This window comes from Seriola dumerili, unplaced genomic scaffold (assembly GCF_002260705.1).
Source record: "Seriola dumerili isolate Sdu_G_001 unplaced genomic scaffold, Sdu_1.0 BDQW01000110.1, whole genome shotgun sequence".
NCBI lineage: Eukaryota > Metazoa > Chordata > Actinopteri > Carangiformes > Carangidae > Seriola > Seriola dumerili.
Window position 1 is genome coordinate 3,785,461 of NW_019174365.1, and position 20,038 is coordinate 3,805,498.

The 20,038-nt window shown below is 39.8% G+C and overlaps 1 protein-coding gene across 3 annotated transcripts in view; it reads right to left on the bottom strand.

Annotated features, from left to right (window-relative positions):
• vps50 (VPS50, EARP/GARPII complex subunit) overlaps positions 1-19,608 on the bottom strand; it is a 95,465-nt gene extending 75,857 nt beyond the window's left edge. For all 3 annotated transcript variants that reach the window (XM_022747493.1, XM_022747492.1, XM_022747494.1), the window contains exons 1-5: positions 19,471-19,608; positions 18,867-18,935; positions 10,684-10,806; positions 9,651-9,722; positions 3,111-3,164 (exon numbers count right to left, since the gene is read on the bottom strand). In XM_022747493.1, the coding sequence (XP_022603214.1) occupies positions 3,111-3,164; positions 9,651-9,722; positions 10,684-10,806; positions 18,867-18,935; positions 19,471-19,503 (351 nt within the window). In that variant the 5' untranslated portion in view covers positions 19,504-19,608. The remainder of the gene's footprint in view (positions 1-3,110; positions 3,165-9,650; positions 9,723-10,683; positions 10,807-18,866; positions 18,936-19,470) is intronic.
• Positions 19,609-20,038: the final 430 nt, after the last annotated feature.

Below are 20,038 nucleotides of genomic sequence, written 5' to 3' on the forward strand. Positions count from 1 at the left end.
TGTGTTTATGTCTCCACATTCACACACATTTATTTACTCAAAGGTTATGTGAGCATATATCTCCACACATAGTAACTACCCTGCCACCTCCATTTCCTATCAATTTATTCTGTACCCAATGAAATAACCTTAAGACAGCCGCGTAATTGGCAGGTATGACCACCAAGGTTGGACAGATTACCAATCTCTCTTAAAGGAGGCAACTGGGGAACGAAAAACAAAGTCACCAGCAGTAACTGTGATGAATAAGTGTTTCCAGTGGGAAATAATTGAATACAAGTCCAAGACCATTCCTTTGAGTGAGGGCTACCTGGTGCAAATTCATTACAACTTCGTCTCCACCCAAAGTGATCTCTCTTTCCTGACAAGTCTAAGGGTCATGCAGTTGACCCACTCAGTCTCTTTTTAACTGGGGCGATAAGAGAGGGCAGTTATTTTAAATCACCCCATTAACTGTTTTATTAATCTAGCAGTTTACCCGGATGCCACCTTGAACTCACAGAAAACAATTTTGTGTCAACTTTAAAAGTCAAATGTAGAGGCAGACTAGAATTACCTCCAGCAACCAGCCAAGCTGCAGGAAATATGGTTATAATCTCCCCTTTCTGAGTTACAGCATTAAATAATGGCCACAAGTGTTTTTGCAGAATATGATGTTACAGTGAAGTTGACCTTTGACCATTTGCATATAAAATGTCATCACTTAATCTTTTTATCCTATTAGACATTTGTGTTAAATTTTGTCATAATTAGCGCATGAACTCATGAGTTATGGCCAAAAACATGTTTTGTGAGGTCACAGTGACCTTGAGCTTTGACCACCAAATTCTAAACAATTCATCTTTGAGTCCAAGTGAATGTTTGTGCCAAATGTGAAAAAAAAATCCCTTAAGGCAATCTTTAGATGTCACATTCAAGAGGCCAAAAACGTGTTTTGTGATGTCACAGTGACCTTTACCTTTGACCACCAAAATCAAATTAGTTCATTCTTGAGTCCAAGTGAATGCAGAAATTCGAGAATGGGATGGACCGACGGACAACCTGAAAACATAATGCACCGGTGCGGAGGCATAAAAAAAATGACGGAAAGAGGGGAAAAACTAATGTGGGCACCTGTAAAATATAAATTGTTAATTAATAATCAGCAGTTGTAAGTGACTCAATGATAATGACCTTCATGTAACCTTCCACAAGTGGAAGGCTGCTCACACCTATGACCCTTTCCGTGTGTGCAAGCGGCGGCCATGTATCGCTAGAGGGCAGCAAGTGACCAGACGCAGGTGCCAACAGAAGAAAGGTTAGTCACTCCATAGCTATGAATCACATCAGACGCTTAGCAGGCGCTCACTTCAAGCGCATGAGTATATGTGTGTGCACAATTTATGTGTTCAGTAATGTGTGTGTTCGTAGCACACGAGTACTGAGGAGAGGTGGCATTGCGCCCTGTGGCTCTGTGTCTCTGCAGCAGTATGTGTCTCAGTGTACATGTTTGATAAAGTATCACACTGAGGAGATAAGAAGACTTGGGAAAGAGAAAAAGAAAGAAAACAGATGAAACACTTTACAGAAGCAGGTGTAATGCTGAAAACATAACAGTGAGAGGAGCCTCAGAGATGTAGTGTATGTCCGCGTTTGTCAGCTGCCAGGTCAATGGGCTTGATAAAGCATATTTGCCAGGCTGTATATACACACTAAACAAATCTGTAAATCAAGAGACAAGCATCAAGTTCTTTCTGAACGATAGCAAATTATGTAGTAAAATTCTGACTCCCTTCTCATCGTGATATTAATGCAGAGGATGTAGAAACTGAAGCGCCCTCTGAACTCCACAGGGCATTTGTAGACCAACTGAATGTGAGCTAAGACGGGTCAATGGAAATGCCCCCTGAAATCGCTGGCAACGTCTATTAATAAGCCCTGCTGTCATTTGCACTCTGCAGAGTCACAGCGAGGGTCATAGAAATAATGATCAATTTACTATTCAGACACTGACCTTCAGACGGCTTAACAATGGCAGTAATATCACTGTGAGTCACTACTAACAAATTTGTTAAAGCTGTCAGTCATCTGCTGTGTCTCACCAGGAACAAAGCTTTACCAACTCAATACAAACTTGACGTTCACTCGTAACTTTAGCAGCCATACTGTCCATCTGATGGGACTAGCAAGGTTTAATTTGCTAGTCTTTTGATTTATAATTCCAATAATTCAAAAGACTAAGTCCTTCAATCAAATCCAACAGACAAACATGCACTTTGTCAGATCTTTGATCTCCAACTAAACTACTTTTATTGGCCACTTAATGCAGCGACAAATCACATACAATGTGCACAGACATGTTTAGCTATTTATATAACTTGGAGTTTCATTTACAACAAGTGTTGATATCCAAGATTATTAAACCTCTAAAAAGGAAAGTAAATTCCCTTCCTTTCTATGTGGCAGTGGGTTAAACAAACTACTCTCAGCTAATATTTTTAAGGTCTTAACGGTCAAGAAAGTTGCTCTTTCTGCAAGCTGCATTTCTAAACACCAAGATGAATGAGATTGCGTCGGTTCACTACTGTCAAATAAATCAGGTGAATAAAAGCAGTTGGAAGAATCATTCTTACCTAATCACCACATCAAATGTGTCCTCCTGTAATGTCTAGCCTGACCAAAAATAGACTGAATGGCTTACTTGATATAAAGACACACATGCTGGTTCATTTCAGTTCATTGCAACATCACGAGGCAATCAAAGAGGGGATTAGTTTGAATTCACAATCTGACTATGTTCTGAATAAAAAATAGATTATTGCCCCCTTTTCCTTATCCACAGATGGAGTCAAATTTCATATTGCCATAGTTACAGAAATTTATGTGGTCGGTGGCGGCAGACCTACACATCACATCCACTGAAACCATGATAGCCTCAAAATAACCTGAGGCCCATTCATAAAATGTAATTGAGAAAAGATGCCATTAAAAAAAAAGAAACAAATAGCATTTGTGATGTGATCTGGAATAAAATTTCAGCAGATGAAATACTTTTTTAAGACGAGTGGCTGGGCCGGGAAAAGACAAAAACAGATGTTTAATCTGGTGGTGAGTTGACCCTGGAAGCTTACCTTGACATACGCAGGCTGTTTCTCCAGAATGAGATCTGCAACCTTTTTAGAAACCTACAGAGAGAGAGAGAGAGAGAGAGAGAGAGAGAGAGAGAGAGAGAGAGAGAGAGAGAGAGCACTGCAGTTAAGATGATGAAAAGAATATAAAAAACAAGTCAAAAGACATTTTGATCTTCTTTCCAAATGTCAGACCACAAAAGCAGTTTGGCCAGTGTAATCTTGCTATTGAGGATGGAGCGAGAATAACAATCACTTCCGTCTGTATCAAAAGCGCAGTATAGCCAAAACCTTTTAAAAGAGTGTCTCTCTTTCTCAGTTTCATTTCATCCAATGTCTTTCTCAATAGCCTTACTCTTGTTTCGTTCAGAAAAGCCTCTGTTCTCTCGGCTTCTATTGTGTTTTCTAATGTTCTCTCCTCTATTTTGTGCCTTTTACCAATTTGACTCACAGCTGAGGTGAAGTTGTAATTATTTAAAGAGCATGTGCCCTGCTTATGACATGAAGCACAGTATTAAGCACGGTCATGAGATTGGTGTGACCCCCTGCAATGGGTGTTGCTTTTTACTGGAGAAGGAAAAAGCTGAAGAACACTGTGTGTCAATGGAAATTGAATGAATCGTAGCCTCTCCCACAGCGAAGGACCATACAAACAAGGTCATACTGCAAGGTGGGGGACTATGGTTAACTCCTTCCTTTTCATTCAATACTTATGACACGTTTCCAAAAGGTTAAAAGGATCGTAAGCTGTCCGCAGGATTGCTTTCTTTTCCTATTCTGTCCTTGAATTATTCATGTGTGTGAATTTTCATAAATAACCTTCCAGTTTACCTCCAAATCTAGACATTTACATTAATTGGCTATAACAATCTTAACAATAATGCATTTTAAAGGGGTATAAAGGCAAGGCTTGCATTATGCGATAGCAAGGCTTTCCATTATACATTTGTAGTCTCGAAACCCACAGTGACTCAACAATGATAATATTCTTAAGACATCATCAGGGCTGAGAAAGCTCATAAAAGAAAATATTATACAGTAGTTTTCACAGGCTGACTCATACCAACTACAACAATTAAACTCACTTTGATTAGTAAAATTGGCCCTTTAAAACATGGCCCCGGTGCAACAGGAACGTCTGTTTAATAACAGCATAAATTACACCCTAATTTATGCTCAGTAAGGGCTCCTTCCTAGAGCTCATGGGTTGTATCAATTACAAGAAAAACTATTAATTTCAATGTCAAGAATGAACTATCAAGCTCAAATCTGACTCTCTTTCAAATCTTACTAAAAATACATGAGCTGGAAATGAATGTGCTGCTCATTGTAACGACAAAGGACAAACACTCAACCAGCAGCTGTAAGTAACCAACTATCTTTCTCTGCCACACAGTGGTTAGGGTTAGCCATCTCTCTTCCATTTTCATTAGTGGAACTATCTACACCAACACATACACACAGAGCAGTGTGCAGTTTTACGACGCAAGTGTGAGTTTATTCAAAGTGAGTAGGTGTTCATATCCGCTATTATGCAGCAGACGAGGCTAGGAGCGGGGATGACATTTCGACATGTGGTAAGTAGTCGCATGGTAGCCAACTGGAGACCTGAGCAGATGGCGGATACAGCTTAGTTGAAACTGTTCATTCCACAGGGTTTGAGTGTCTGTGTGTCTTAACATTCAAACGCATGAATAAAATGGTCATAGTGAAAAAATATTCAGTGCTTGGAAAAAGTACAAGAAATTGGACAAGGAAATGGTGGAGAAACAAAAACCAAGATGAGGGGTTACATTGAAGAAAGCCAAAGATGGGCCGACAACAGTTCACAGAACTGACTCAAAATAATGCCATAGCGCCACCTGTTGGCAATCTATTGACTTAAACACAAAACATTAAACTTTTCAAAGAGTGAAAGAATCTGAGCATATAATGAAATTCCAACTATGAGTAACCAAACTCTCCTACCTGAGTGACAAAGCCATAGTCATTAATTCTCAGCTAACACTCACATAAACAAATGGAGGCTAATTGTGCAGTAACTAAGTTTGGAAAGCAGACACAGTGCATGTAATTTGTAGCAGATGGAGTAAATGTTGTCCAAAACTACCAAACGATAATGAACAATCATCAACTTGGACACAGAAAGACAAGGAATACTATTTTTTTTTTTCCCTATAAGGACACTAACATGCCATCAGGGACAGAAAGAAATGAGAAAAAAATGAGAAAAAATGAGCCAAGTCACAGGAGAAGACAGATGCCTAATGCAGACTACATACTGCAGCTCAAACACATATTTATCTATTGGAAAGAAAAAGATAATGAATGCAAGCATTGCTAACAGAGATTGAACGTGTCTGTACAGTTTCAAGCATTTGCTCATTAGCACGAAGGATGTACACTATAGATATATGTGTTAGGCTTATAATAAATGTGTCTGAATAAGAACATGTTTGCTACGTCTTAAAAGATGTTTATTGAGATGTATAAGGCAATTAGAGTTAAATTAGTTAGCACTTATTAGGGGAAGCAGTAGGATCAAGCAGCTAAGAAAGAGTGAAGGTCGTGAAGGGAGAAAGCTAAGGACAGAGAAAGAGTAAAGTCAAGAGTGAGGGTTTCCACTGGTAATGCACTGCTTCTTCACTTGTAAGGAGAGAAAATAACATTAGGAAAATTTATTTCAAAGGTTCGATGTCTCTTATGCAGTGTCATATTCTGTCAGACTGACCACTAAATGGGGTGTTGGGGCACTTCCTTGCTTTTCAAAATACCACTGCGCCCCTGCTTTGAGGCCGTTTGTGGATGTCACTTTTTCATGCAAGGATGTGATTTCTCATGGTCTATTTTCACTCACACACACACACACACACACACACACACCACCTTAAACTTCGTCTGCACAGTGGGACATCATTTCAGCCTGATTTGAACACAGGGAGGAATTTGGTATTCAGGCACGATTTAGGCAAAGGTTGCATAATCATTGCTAACTTTTAAAAAACCAAGCAGAGTGGGAGAATTCATTACTTCTGCAGGAGGCACAGTCATTGCTAGCTTTCAAGTTTGATTAAAATTTGAATATGCTCATCCACGTTATTAACATTCACTTCCTCTGACATCTCTGCAGTCTACATTCAGACAAGGAAAGTCACTTTCAGATGGATGGGAACTGAAATGCAAAATGTTGTTACATTCCTGTTAAGCTGACCCTAAAAAAACACATTTGCATGTACTTTATAATGTTCATGTGAAGATAAATTCTTGGTGCTCACATCTTCAGGGGGTATATTAAGATTTTAAGGTCTTGAGTGAAATGTTAATGGTAACAGTTGTTCAGCTTTTGCATCAGATAAAGAATACAGCTGATAAGAGCCCTCAGAATATGATACAAGCTTGTGTGTCCACATTAATTAAGGCTTCGTAGCATTTATGCGTTGACGTGGGAATTGTGACAGCCACACACAACCAAACTGTCTCTGAACCCTGACATTTTTCGTACGGGCCGAAGTCTCGCAGCGCGAAAAGACAATTAGCCCTGAGACGAGCCTCTGCCAGGCGTGTGTCAAAAATGCCAATTAAGCTTGGATACTGTGGCAGAGAAAACAGGGCAGTTGTTCTCTTTCCCAATGCCACAGCAAGCCTGGTCTACCCTACAGCAGATGATTCAGGCAGAGAGAAGGGAAAGAAAAAGGAAGTAGAGAGGATAGTTAATGTCAGCGTAAGTGAAGCAAAAGTTCACACACACACACACACAAGCGCGCACACACACACACACACACAAAAGTGAAAAAAGAGTGGTAAACAGAGAAATCAGTACGTGCAGTACATTTGGTACAGTCCTGCATCTTTCTCGTTTTCTTCTCACATACTCATAGACCTGCTTGGACACTCACAGGCACACACACACACACACACACAAGCACACCTATGTCGAGCTGCTTTACAGCTTAACTAATGGCGTCACAGACGAAGTGTGTGGAGACCCTCCACATCATCTGCCAGGAGGAAAGGCCATCACAGGACAGCCTCATGGTGAGAAAGTGAAAGCACTATTATCGCGTCTAAAATGGGCTTAAACTCTGCTTCACACTCTGAGGACTTTGTGTCTTTGGAGGCTCAGGAGTGTGTGTGGATGGGTAGACGAGTCAGTATCTGTGTAATTGCCCACCCATAGAGATGGACTTTCCATCAGGAGCAGCAGGAGATCAGCAATAGTTTGGTGAACCACAACATGTACACAATCATTCAAATGTATGAAATAAAAATTTTAAAAACGTGTTATGGATTAGAAATTAAAATTCAGCAGCCTCTTTAAAGTATACTCTATTAGCATATTTCAAACTTACTATAGTCTCTCATTTGTGATGCATAAAGTAACTCTGATTTCACTGGATATCAAGCTACAACTCTCCAGACTGAACCAAATCAAAGCAAAACAAGAATCACTGCCCTGCCGTTGTACACGGTTGCTTTAGGCCATAACTCAAGAATTCATATGCTGAATACCTTTTATCAAATTCCTTCAAAGTCTTCACTACATACAGTATATCATATGAGTCTAGACAGACATGCTTGTAAACAGAAATTTGACAGAGGTGTACGACCACAAAGTAGTAATTCTAGTTCAATTTGTTTTACCAATATCAAATACCCATCTACTGTGTCTTGGAGAGATAGGGACAAAACTATTAACGGTATTAAAATGAAAGCCATTATTTATAAATGGCTACAGGTGTAATCTCCACCTCATGGTAATTTTTCTCAAAATGTCCAAGAGATGAATGAAATGAAATCTTTCCTGTTTTTTATTCACTGATTTGAACTCCTGTGGTAATAGACTTGGATATTTTAACCTATATACAACTGCAATTGTCAGGGATTGGTGCTTACATAACTTTAGAGACAACATAATGATAATTACAAAAAAAAAAAGACCTGAAAATTTAGCTTGAAAAAATAAATATAAATGAGGATGTATATTTTACAAAAGGCTCAGGGTAATGAGGTAGACAAACAGGTAGAGTGTTTGCTCATATAGACTCAGGGTTGCAGGCTTGCATTGATAAGCATGCTGAGAAACATAGCTGTGGATTTTCTGGCTGACAGCACACTCAACCAATTACCATGGCTATTCCCATGAGGCGCCTGCAGGCTCACAGCCAGAGAGAGAGGAAGAGAGAGACGCAGAGAGGGTATGTGCAAGACTACATTTGCGTACTCTTAGGCTTCGTTAACTGGGAGCATCCTCTCAACTCAGCGGTCAGCTCTGTGGGAAACTGCCAAACATGTCAAAAGAAGGGATGTGGAGGAAGAGCAACGTGTATAAAAAAGAGGGATAAGAGGAGGCGTGGAGGGAATAGATGTGGCACAGGGCTGAGGGAGTGATGGAGACAAACAGGTGTGCGAAAGTACAGAAGCTTGTCAGGAAAAAGGGCAAGTGGGCGAAATCTGCAGAGGACTGTAGGGATTCAGGGAGCAGAGGGGAGAAGAGCCAGTTTCTCTCCCACATGTTTCCATAAATAGAATTTGTTGACAGGCCAGCTACCCAGTCTGCAACAGCGAGCACCTGAGTGACCTCTGAATGATGGCCACTGTGGAAGTGGCCCTGCTGTGGCCACAGGAGGAAAACACAGTCACTGACGTCACAAGAGTCTGCTATCATGCTATCATAACCCAGGCACAAAGCACAAACTCCGAGCAGGTCTGACTCGGTCACCAGATTTTCTAGAAGAGCTCCTAATCGGACTTTGAGGTGAAATTGTTTCAACCGCGATCAATAACAAACTTTGGACGTCTAATTTTTTACCCAGTTTTGAGTACACTCTGATCCCAATAAAAATGATAGTTCTTCTTAGAATTTATTTTAGAGTAGTGAGTCCAACTTTCAAAATTACATGGATAGCTGTAAAATGCTAGAACAGAAGCTAAAACAGAAATCAGTCAGTGATCATTATCAAATTTGAAGATTCTAATCACATTTAACCCCGATCAGTAATAAAATGCTGCTCCCTAAAGAATAATACAACGATATCTGTAAATCTCATGCACTACACACATCTACTGTATAGTGGAGAACACATTCTCACCAAAAAAAAATTAACGGAGGCATTAATAACAAAATCACAAAGATGAAGACTGTGTGATACAGTCAAAACCTCTGGAAAAAGCTGCTAAGTGAACGGTGAGTTTGAATTTTTTTTAGTTAACAAAACAGTGTATTTATCCAACTTCCCGAATAAAGTTTTTTTTCAATTAAAACTTCTTTTGACTTGTTGAGTTTACATAAATGTCAGAAATTACCATGAAATACACTGGCTGGGTCTCTCACCTGATAGCTGTGTGTGTGTGTGTGTGTGTGTGTGTCTCTCTGTGTGTGTGTGTGTGTGTGTGTGTGTGTGTGTTGGGGTGTGGATGTGTGTGGTGTATGAGTGGAGAGAGAGAGAGAAGAAGAGAGAGAGAGAGAGAGAGAGAGGGAGAGAGAGAGAGAGAGGGGAGAGAGAGGGAAGAGGGAAAGAGAGAGGGAGAAGGCTAGATACGTACTGCTGACTGTTGTCTCTTCAGTTTGTCTCTATACTCCTCCAGCTCCTGCAGATTCAGCTCAGGTGGGAGTTTCTACAATCACACCCAAACAGAAACACACAACCTTATTGTTTGTTTACAAAAGATTCCTGCTACACAGGTGAAAGCACCTGGGACTTTTGCAGACACATACGCACAACACAGGTGGCAGGACTCTGATTATTCTATTCAGCTACATACTGGAGCTGTCTACTATTCAGTGTAGTAAAAGTCTGTGCTAAGTGTGTGTCAGACAGAAAACATGTTCAAAGAAGAACTACAGCAGTATCCCAGTTCTGGTGCTCAGGGCTCAGGGCTCTTAAAAGAGCTAATCTTCATTCAGGAGCATCTTAATGTTTCAAATCTCACTAGTCATTTCAAAGAGCGAGCTTAAGCTTGTTTCACTGGTGTGACTGAAGATAGTTCTTCCTCCATTTGGAAAAAAAAACAAACAAACAAAAAGATTTTGCTCAATAACTACACTTTGCCAGATCATAAGTCAGATTAGGTGAGAAGGTGGAGATTGTAAACAGCGAGCAAACTCTGCTAGGAAAAGGAGATATTACAAATCCATGGCCCAAAGGATGATAGGTAATTACTTTCCCCTTGACTGAGAGTCTCATTTCAGATGGTGTAGCAATACCAAGATAAATCTAATGAGATTTCACACCCTTCTTCTGTTGAGCCGATACAATCCATCAATCCAGATGTCAATGGTATGCATGCAGCTGAGCAGAAGTGTAAGAGACAGCAGCTCAGGTGAGACAGAGCTTTAACTCTGCCAGTCAGATGAGGTTCAAAGCACGGGGAACCATATTTATTCACATTAGAAATGCAATATTGCTGTTATCAGAATTACTGAAATGTGGTGGGTTAGCTGGAATTATTATTTCACTGAGGGGGCGTGTGAACTTGTGAGAGTCTGAGAGAGTCTGTTGTCATCATTTCACAGGTGAGTGGTGCTCATTCAGTCAATAACACAAGCGCTTGCTCATTCATACAGTGAGCATCTGACCTCCAGTTCGTGCTGCACCATGTCAAAAGAGTCATTAGAGAAGTAGACTTCCTCGATGCTGTCGATGATCTCCTGCTCCGCCTGGGGGTCGATGGGCTGCTCCCTCAGCTCCCGCAACTCCTCCTGACAGGACACGAGATGACCCAGAGAGACAGACAGCAACAAAAAGAGAAAAAGAGAATTAAAAAAAAGTGAGCACTTTAGAAAGTTCCAGACACACTGAGGCACAAACAGAAAAATGTCCAAAACAGAGAATTACATCATTTCCCAATTAATGAAAACAACAAACAAAAACTCTAATGAAACCTCAAGAAAATGACATCAAAGCAGAGAAACAGAGAAATAGGATGAAACGGGAAAAAAAAGGAGGAAAGATGCAAGGGGAAAGAACATTAAAGGAGGGGAATAGGATTAGAGGTACAAGAGGTACAGAGGAGTTTAAGGGCAAGTTCAAGGGTGAAGGACAAAGCGAGGAGAGGACAGAATAAATGAGTTGAAGAAAAAAGGGCAAGAAGGGAAAAAGAAGAGGTGTGTAGTGGGGAAAAGTGGAGGAGAAAACATTAACCATAGGGTTTGGGAGAAGACTGCAGCTTGTTTCGTTGGACAGCTATCACGGGGGATAGCAGGCATCCTTCAGAGGAAAGATGAGAAGAAACGAATGACCAAAAAAATTCAAAAGAGATTCCCCCTCAAAGTTTCTCTGAGAAACATTAGAGCCTCATTGATTAACATGCTGTGCATCCATCAAGGCTTATTTCTGCAATGAGTCTTTTAGATGAAGGGCTTTAAACCCACATCCCCTCCTGACCGCCTTAATGAGTGGAGACATAGGTGAAGAACAAAGTGGTGACTATCATCACAGCCCGGCTCAAAGACTGTGACAAGAATGGGAGACAACATGAGTTATGGAAAAATAATTTATTTACACATAGAAAACATAGGAAGAACAATTTTAACAAAAAATTTAACAAAAGGAAAACCACAGCTGTCATGGGGTCTGCCGGAGAGAGGAAAGCTCCCCCAGAGAGAGCGAGGAGATTTTATAGAGCAGAGCACACCCGGCCCAGGTGCAGCTCATGCAGCTGATGACCCTCCACTCAACACCTTCAAAACACAACTAAAAACTGAACAGGGACACCTAGTGCCCAGCTGGAGGAGTTGTCATACAATGTTAGCAGTATGTAACAGAAAAGCTGCTGAATGCTAAGTTAAAGTAGAACAGGAGAAAAACTGTGTCTGAAATTACTCTATATTTACTATTCCATATAGTGCACTTTATTTACCCTGTGCAATTTTATTTCAGTGTCCAAAATTCCAACAGTGTAACAAAAGAAAAGTACCATTGTAGGAGTCTACACCTGTCAGTTTTGACACAAAATGATGATGATTCATTAGTGTCCAAAATCTTAATTTACAGCACTGTATAGAAGCTAGAGCTATGCTAGCAGCTCAAGCTAAATGTAATGTCAGCTTGCTAACATGCTCACAATGACAATGTTAACATGTTGATGTTCAACAAGTGTGACTATGTTTGCCACGTTCAGCATCTGAGTTTAGCATGTTAGCATGCGAACATTTACTAATTAGAAAGTACAGCTGAAGCTGAAGCTGTACTTTCGGTCATTATGTCATCATGTCATTGAGACATTTCACTCAATTCACCACAAATGTTAACCTCATGGTGGCACTAGAGGAAAAGTCAGAGGATCACCAAAGTCACTGTGATTCATCGTCGTGGAAACATGGCCATCAGTACATAATTCCATGGCCATCCATCTATTTGTTTCTGAGATATTTCAGTCTGGACCATAGTGGTTAACCAACCAACACCCCATGCCATTCCTGGATCCACACCACTAGTATGGCTAAAAATCTTATATAGAGCTTAATAGTACATTATATTACATTCCAATGTTACATAAAGAAAACATCTCATGCCAGGTGGCGTCACTTTGTGTTCTGAGTGAGAAATCTCTTATTAAAGTTAATGCTGAGTCTAACTTCTTGCTGGTGTAGGATCAATACAATGAGGCATCAGCACATTAAAGCATAATGGCACTAAAAATAGACCAGAGGGCTTGGGAAGGAGGTGAAACAGGATAGATGTGGATTTATGGGATAAACGCAATCTATACGCCCCTATATGTATCCATACTCTATTAAATGAACATATTATAATCTCTCATAGGAAAGTCAACGCATTAGCTCATATAGAACTCATGCGATAGCAGATACTGATAAAAAAACTATCAGCAAGAAGCGTTCAGCAAGGCCATGAAGTGTGCCACCAATGTGGCAGAATTTTCCTCTGTGGAGGAGAGTGTGTCTTGCTGAATGACATTTAATTGATGCAATGCTGCTCTGAGTAATTTTTATTTTCACAGTAAAATGTAACTTCATTTAATTCAAATACACAAACAAAATCCCCTTTTATAGCACACGTGAAATTTATACAAAAATAAATAAAGCATTGAAATGTGTGCGTTTGCGCTTGTGTGCTTCTGCAGTGCACAGACGTTCAGGCAAGTGTGTGTGTTGCCACATTAGAACCAGGTAAAGGAGTGAGCAGGAGCCCTGGGGGAAATGTGTGGGTGAGTGTGTGAGATTGGAAAGGAGGGGTAGAGGTAGGAGATAGGAAATCACGCTCTGCCATCAAAAGGGTGGGTGGGAAATCAGCTCAAATGAGAAGGAAAGTGAAAGGGGGAGGGGGGGGGGGGAGGCGGATGAGTCACTGCTAGCGAAAGTCAGAGCAGAAAGAAAAAGACAGAGGAATGAGCAACACAAAAGACAATGACTCTCCTGTGAAGCTTCTCCAGTATGGTTAGGGCAATTCACCTCCCCAGTGTCAGTCTCTCCCTTCTCCCTCCCTCTGCCTCAGTCTCCTACCTGCAGTGACGTGCAAAAAACTAAACTTCTTTAAGTGAATGACTCATTGAGGGGCTACACACTGCCGCAGCACAGACACAAAACAAAACATATGCCTCTGTGCCCCACGTGTCAAACCCAACATCCAGCTGCTCTGAGGCTTTGATCAAATTTCACTTTGAAGGATGAGGGACAAACAAACGGCCCATCATTCCCTTCGTCAAATTAATGAAATTCTCATCCCGTTGCGCAAGTTAGAAATCTATTTGCATCCAAAGTGCGGGATGTTTAACAAGCCTTATCAAAGAATCAAAGCACATATTCGTCTGGAGTGCTCACTGAATGTGGAAAATCAAGAGCAGGACAAATAGGTTCTCAACAACACAGGATAAAACAAACGACTGAATAAACAAAAGGAGGTTCATGGAAAATCCTGCGAGACACAGCGAGAGAAAGACGATGGGATGTGGAGAGTGGGACGAGGGCCGATTATTTCCACTATGCAATCATTCATTAGATGAACAAATCAAAACCAGCTCACTATAATCAGCGCTGAATATTCATGCGAGCAGAACTGGGTGTATATCCTTGTCTGCTACTAAACAAGGGTTTAACACAGTTTTCTTCTGGGACATAAGCACAAAATGACAGTCAACAGCAATATCCAGGCTTCAACACTGCTGTCAGCTGCCAGGTTAACAGATAACAATATTGAATTTTCACATGGAAGTGTTTGATTATTATTATTATTATTGTTTCAGCTCTGTCTTTCATTGAGACAAAAGCAAGGGGTACTCTGGTGTCATGCAGTTATATGAGTGTATAACCAGGACTTTGAACGCACAATTAGACAACAGCTCATCTCACCCTAACAAACCTGATTGGATAAACTAAGGCCATAACACATTCGAACTGTCAAACTGATAAACCCCAGTGAGAACTACAGCAGATTATCAAACATGCCCTGCTCCCAGCTTTAGCCCCAATCCCTATCTTCAGATAAATATTTCCCACTGGAGGCACTAAGCCAATCACAATAGTCCTAAAAATGTTAGGAAATAATGCAATATTGAGCAGGCGATGCACTCAGCCTGTGTAAATGACTGGCTCTACCATAAGATAAAAATGTGTAATGATTAAACTGAGGGTGACCCCTGCTGATGGGAAATGGGTACTACACGAACCTGCAGCAGTAACTTTACCACTGTTCGCCTCAAGGAAAATGAAGCCTCCAGGACGAACTTACTGCTGCCAACATGTCCCCCAAAGCTTTAAAGTTAAATATAAAAAAAAAAAACTTTAATATTTCACAACATCAGATACATGTTATGTTTCTGCTTTTACACAAAATGTAGCCCAAAAATTAGCCCAAAGTTATTAAATTTACAACAATGTATGGCAAAGAAAAGCAGTAAATCCTGACATTTAAGAAGCCAGAGCCAAACCATGTCTGATATTGAAAAAAGAATGAAACGATTAATCAATTACATAAATGGTTCCACATTATTTTTCTGTCAATTACCTACTTCAACTAATCATTTCAGCTCTAACTATATCTTTCTTAGATATAAAAAAGTTAGTATAAAATACTTTATTTCAAGAATTTAAAGTTTTGTTGATTCAAGCACTGCTTTACCACACAATATGAGATTGTAATGATGGCAACCATCAAAGGCTCCACATGGTTGAAGAGGTTAAGGGACACCTACACAGAAAATCCCTTTAAAAAAAGTGACTCGCAGAGGGACAACAGCTTTGATCAGAGAGGACTGGAAAGGGGAAAAAGGTTTGTTGGTGTGTTTGTTTTTAGTGCGAACCCACAAAGCAGCTTATACTTTCTCAGGAACCCAGAGAGATTAACAAAAGGAGCAAAAACATCAAAGTGGTCAAAAATAGCTCAAAGCCATTTGGAGTCATTTAAATAAAAAAGTTAATTAAAAAAATCTGCCAAGGCTGTGACTTATTTAAAGGTTTTGGCATGAATTAGCTTTTGTTTGATAGATGAGACGATAAGAATTTCTTACCAATTTCTTACACAAGTCTTGAATACGATGGACCTACTTTTGTATAACAGTTTTGGGGATAATATCATGCTGAAATCTTGAATAAGGTCGAACTTTTATTAAATTGAGGTCCCTGACTCATTGTCCAGATTTAAATGTAAATGTGTGGAGGGCATTAAGTACACAGCAGCAGGTGAACATGGGGGATCACAAATTCTTTGAGAGAATAGTTTCCCCTGAGGGTAAACTGTTACTAAAGCCAAGAATCTGACCTCTTTATGCACACATAACCAGCCTGACATCTGTGAAAGCAACCAAATCAAATGCTCCACTTCAGCAGCGACACTACATTCATAAAACAGTATTAAGCATTTTGCACCATGCATCTAAAAGTTAGTTAACTTCTGTAATTACACAGGAAGATCTGTTGGGGAAGTTGCCTCTACAACCTGTTTTGGTCGATGACATGTCAAAGATTTGACAAATGTCTCGAGAACACAAAGCAGAATATACTGCTTGAAAATCTGCAAAGCATCATCTGTTACGGCAAAACAAGTGACTTAACCAATTAGTCAACAATCGTTTGATTGTTTAAATCAGTTTTCAAGCAAAAATGCCAGACATTCACTGGCTCCATCATTTAAACTGTGAATATCTGCTGCTTTTTGTTGTCATATAAAAAAAAATTGAATATTTTGAATATTTTTTTCATATTCATTTAAATAGAATCAATAGATAAATCAATAATGAAACCAATCATTAGTTGTAGTCCTCGTCACAACAGCTTGTTTGTTTTGTTCTCACTCAAACATTATCAAACCCTCAAGTCATGCCCAAATAATGACAAAATGGCATCATTTGTCAATCATTCCCTGCATCAACATGATTTCATGTTGGTAGTAGCTCTAACCCACACACACCTCCAATCTTGTTTCACTGATTTGGACCCCAAGTTTTTATAACACCTGACTGCAGCTTTTTTTAATGTTACTAACGAAGGGGTTCACATATTTTTTCCAGCCACACTGTGAATGTTGTGTATTCAATATAGACATGATCAATACAATGATTTGTGTGTTATTAGTTAAAACAGATTGTGTTTAAACAGAATTGTAACTTAGATGAAGATCTGACCATATTTTAGGAAACATTTATGCATAAAACAAATTAAATAAATAATTCCAAAGGGCTGACTTACTGTACTGCCACTGTAAATAAAGCCTGGCCTGTGTGGGTGCTATCTCATTTTCCTGAAAGCCAAAAAGCCCAGCGGCAAAGTAAATAAAGTCAAAGCATAACATCATCAAATAATAAGCCCTGTGTTTTGGTTGAACACACAATAAGCAGGTGTTTTCAGTGCACACAGGAGAGTCAATACATGGGTGATCTGGAGCAGTAAGTTTAAGTGCATATAACCCTCACATCTAAACTAAATCCTGGCCAATATCTCTGTCTTACCATACCATGCTGCCACATATCACATAAGCTAAACAAAGCAGACATGATAAGATGCACATTCATTCTTGTGGACCTTGACTCCAGAATGAACAAAGGTGAATATTTCAGGCCTAAAACATAAAAGGGTGTTTGATTACTGCATATCCAGTTTGGCCACATCAACCGATACCAATCCCAAAGCCAGGGGGAGACATGCATTCTATGAAAAGAAAAAAATCTTTCCTAAGGCACTCCCATTTGCTTTCATTCAGGCTCTAATTACACTTGGAGTGTAAATGACTGCTTATCTTATCTGAGCTTCATCTATGTCTTTGAGTGGTATTCTGCAACAACAGGTCTAGCTACGGCAATGCAATATTGTCTACAATGCATTACACCAATATGATACAATCACCTCAAATTATTAGGTTATTATGTATTATCATTGTTATTTCTCATGAGGCTGTATGTTCATTGTGAGAATAACACAGAGCTCAAACAGAAAAAAAACAATGTTATGTTTGAGCTTTCCAAAAGAGACAGCATTGTGTTTATCACACACCGCTGTCTTTTTCTTTTCCCATGACAACGGGACTGTTGAACAACAACAGATCAAAAGATATTTTTCAAAATTCTCTCAGCTTCATCTTTCGCAACTCCTATCGATGAAGTGACAGAAACACACATCCTTTTCAGTCTTATCTTTTGCAGTATTTTCAAACCTGGTCAGACCAAAATACAGACTATTCAAATGGTAAATTAGCAAAACATGCCATGAAGAAAATTTCACTCACATATAAATGTTCAGGCCAAACTAGGGTGACAATCAAAACAACGTCAAGCAAAAAAAAAAAAAGAGAGGTCTTTTGAAATTGAGAAATTAAACATCTGATTGAATCAACCAGGATGATATCACCCTGCCATATGAATAAATACAATTGGTCATCTTCCAAATTCTACTTTAATTACATTAATAGAAGGTCATCACTATGAAGCAGAAGCAAAGTCAAAGCAAAGCCAGCAACCGGCAGTACAATGAGGTGTAAGCAAGTAAGTGACTATAAATTATATAGACCCACTCTGCTGCTTAGCCCTGCCTGCTCTTGACAAATTGAATTTGTACAAGTGGATAATGACAAATTCTTCCAGTGACTAAGCATGACTGATCACATTTCCAAACGCATCCATGCCAAAATGCTGAAGTGGTGTTACAGCAGCCTATTTTTCACACTGTTGGTGTTAGACTGATGTGAAGTGTGGTCTTAAGTGATATAAATGGGAGCCTTCATTCACTAGACACTGCTGCCTAGGAAATCCTGTAGGTGTGATGGAACTAATGCATTTTGCAGGAAGTAGTTCAAAATGTAATACAATGCATGCAGGACAAAGCCCTGACACATAATTTATACAACCCGTCTGGTTTAATTCTAAAACCATCCGAAAGCTATGTTGTGACAAACCTAGCGATGTAACTGCCTTTAAGTTTGGTTGGATTTTATTGGACTTATTTAAATTACATGTATTATGAAATTGCCAAAATAGTTACTTCATACACAACAAAAGTGCAGTGCATAATAATCGATCATTTAAGAATGCGCTGTTTTTTCATTGTGCATTGAGAAGAATGCAGGAACAACAGTTTAACTGTTACAGGAAACAATCAGCTACTCTGAACTTGCTACACAATGAAAACAGATAAATATAACACTGGTAGTAATCTACCTCAAATAGTTTATCTACTTGAGACACATCGTTAGCTGTGGTGTAAAAGAGTTAAGTCAAGTCAAGTCCAGTCAAGACTATGCAGCACACATCATGCAAGATACACCACAGTGCAAATGACAGCCACAGTTTCAGTCATGTTTCAGTCAAGTTTACCTTGCTCGGGATCCTCAGGTTCTCCACAGGACTGAGGTCTGCCATGCTCTCCTGGGGGCTTTTCAGGCCCTGTCAAAATCAAACTCACTGTTACACTTCAAAAGCCCCAACAAGTCTAGTAACAGTAACGTGTATTGCAGTTATCAACTGTTCCGGCTGTCACATAGCTCGCTATTCATGAGCACACTACTGCATACAACAAAAAGTGGAAGCGACTGGCAGATTTCTGAAAGCGATAAGCTCTGTTGTGTCAAGTGGTGAGGTCTAACATTACTGCTTTGCAAACTGAGAACTTCCCTAACCACCCAGTTTCCATTGGTGTGCCCCGCTGTTGTGCTTGCCTAATGATAAACTCGTACATCTAGAGCGTGGTATAATTGCCTATAAACATGTATTTTCTTTATGTGAGGGAAATAGGTCGTAGTTGTGTTGTAGTCGTTCAAATAGCGGCTGTTACTCCGGCTGAACCTGCGCTTCAATGAGCCACACGACGAGCTGTCAAATTAGCCAGTTAGCTAAGATAGCTGTTATGCTAGCTTAGCTACATGCAGCTGTCAGAGACAAACGGCCAGCAGCTCAGCTTGTGTGGACCTGCTCTGCTCACCTGCCGGGCCATGAGAGACTTGATCTTCTGCATCTTAAATCCAACTTGTGTCAGCGGACAAATAAATGACTAAAGTCACAGTTTTGTTTTGTTGTTAACGATGTGCCTCCATCACTACGAGAGGGAAGCCATAGTTGACTGTCACGTGACTCTTATAGCAGGGACCGGAAAAATTCCAAAGCATCCTGGGAAATGTAGTTTATTTTTATGTTGTTTTTTTTTTTACTCAGTGAGAATCTCGCAGGTGAAAATTCTGAAAATATTTGCATTTAAATGAAAATATGTGTCGTTCTTAATTAAAAAGAAAAGATTAGAAAATAAATTCATATGGCATGGAGCATTAACACTGATACATGTGCTATAATACACCACTGGATGGTGGTAACTTCACAGTAGAATATATGACAGCAGTTGTTATTGCTGAAAAATGTTATTTCACCTTTCTGTTCTATCAGGTGCGACATTTTGAAATAGCTAATCACAGTAGGAAAAGCACAGGTGTCAGTAGGCCTAATAAACGATGTCTCAGTTCCACTCCAGGTCCTGCTATTGGCACTGTCACTGTCAT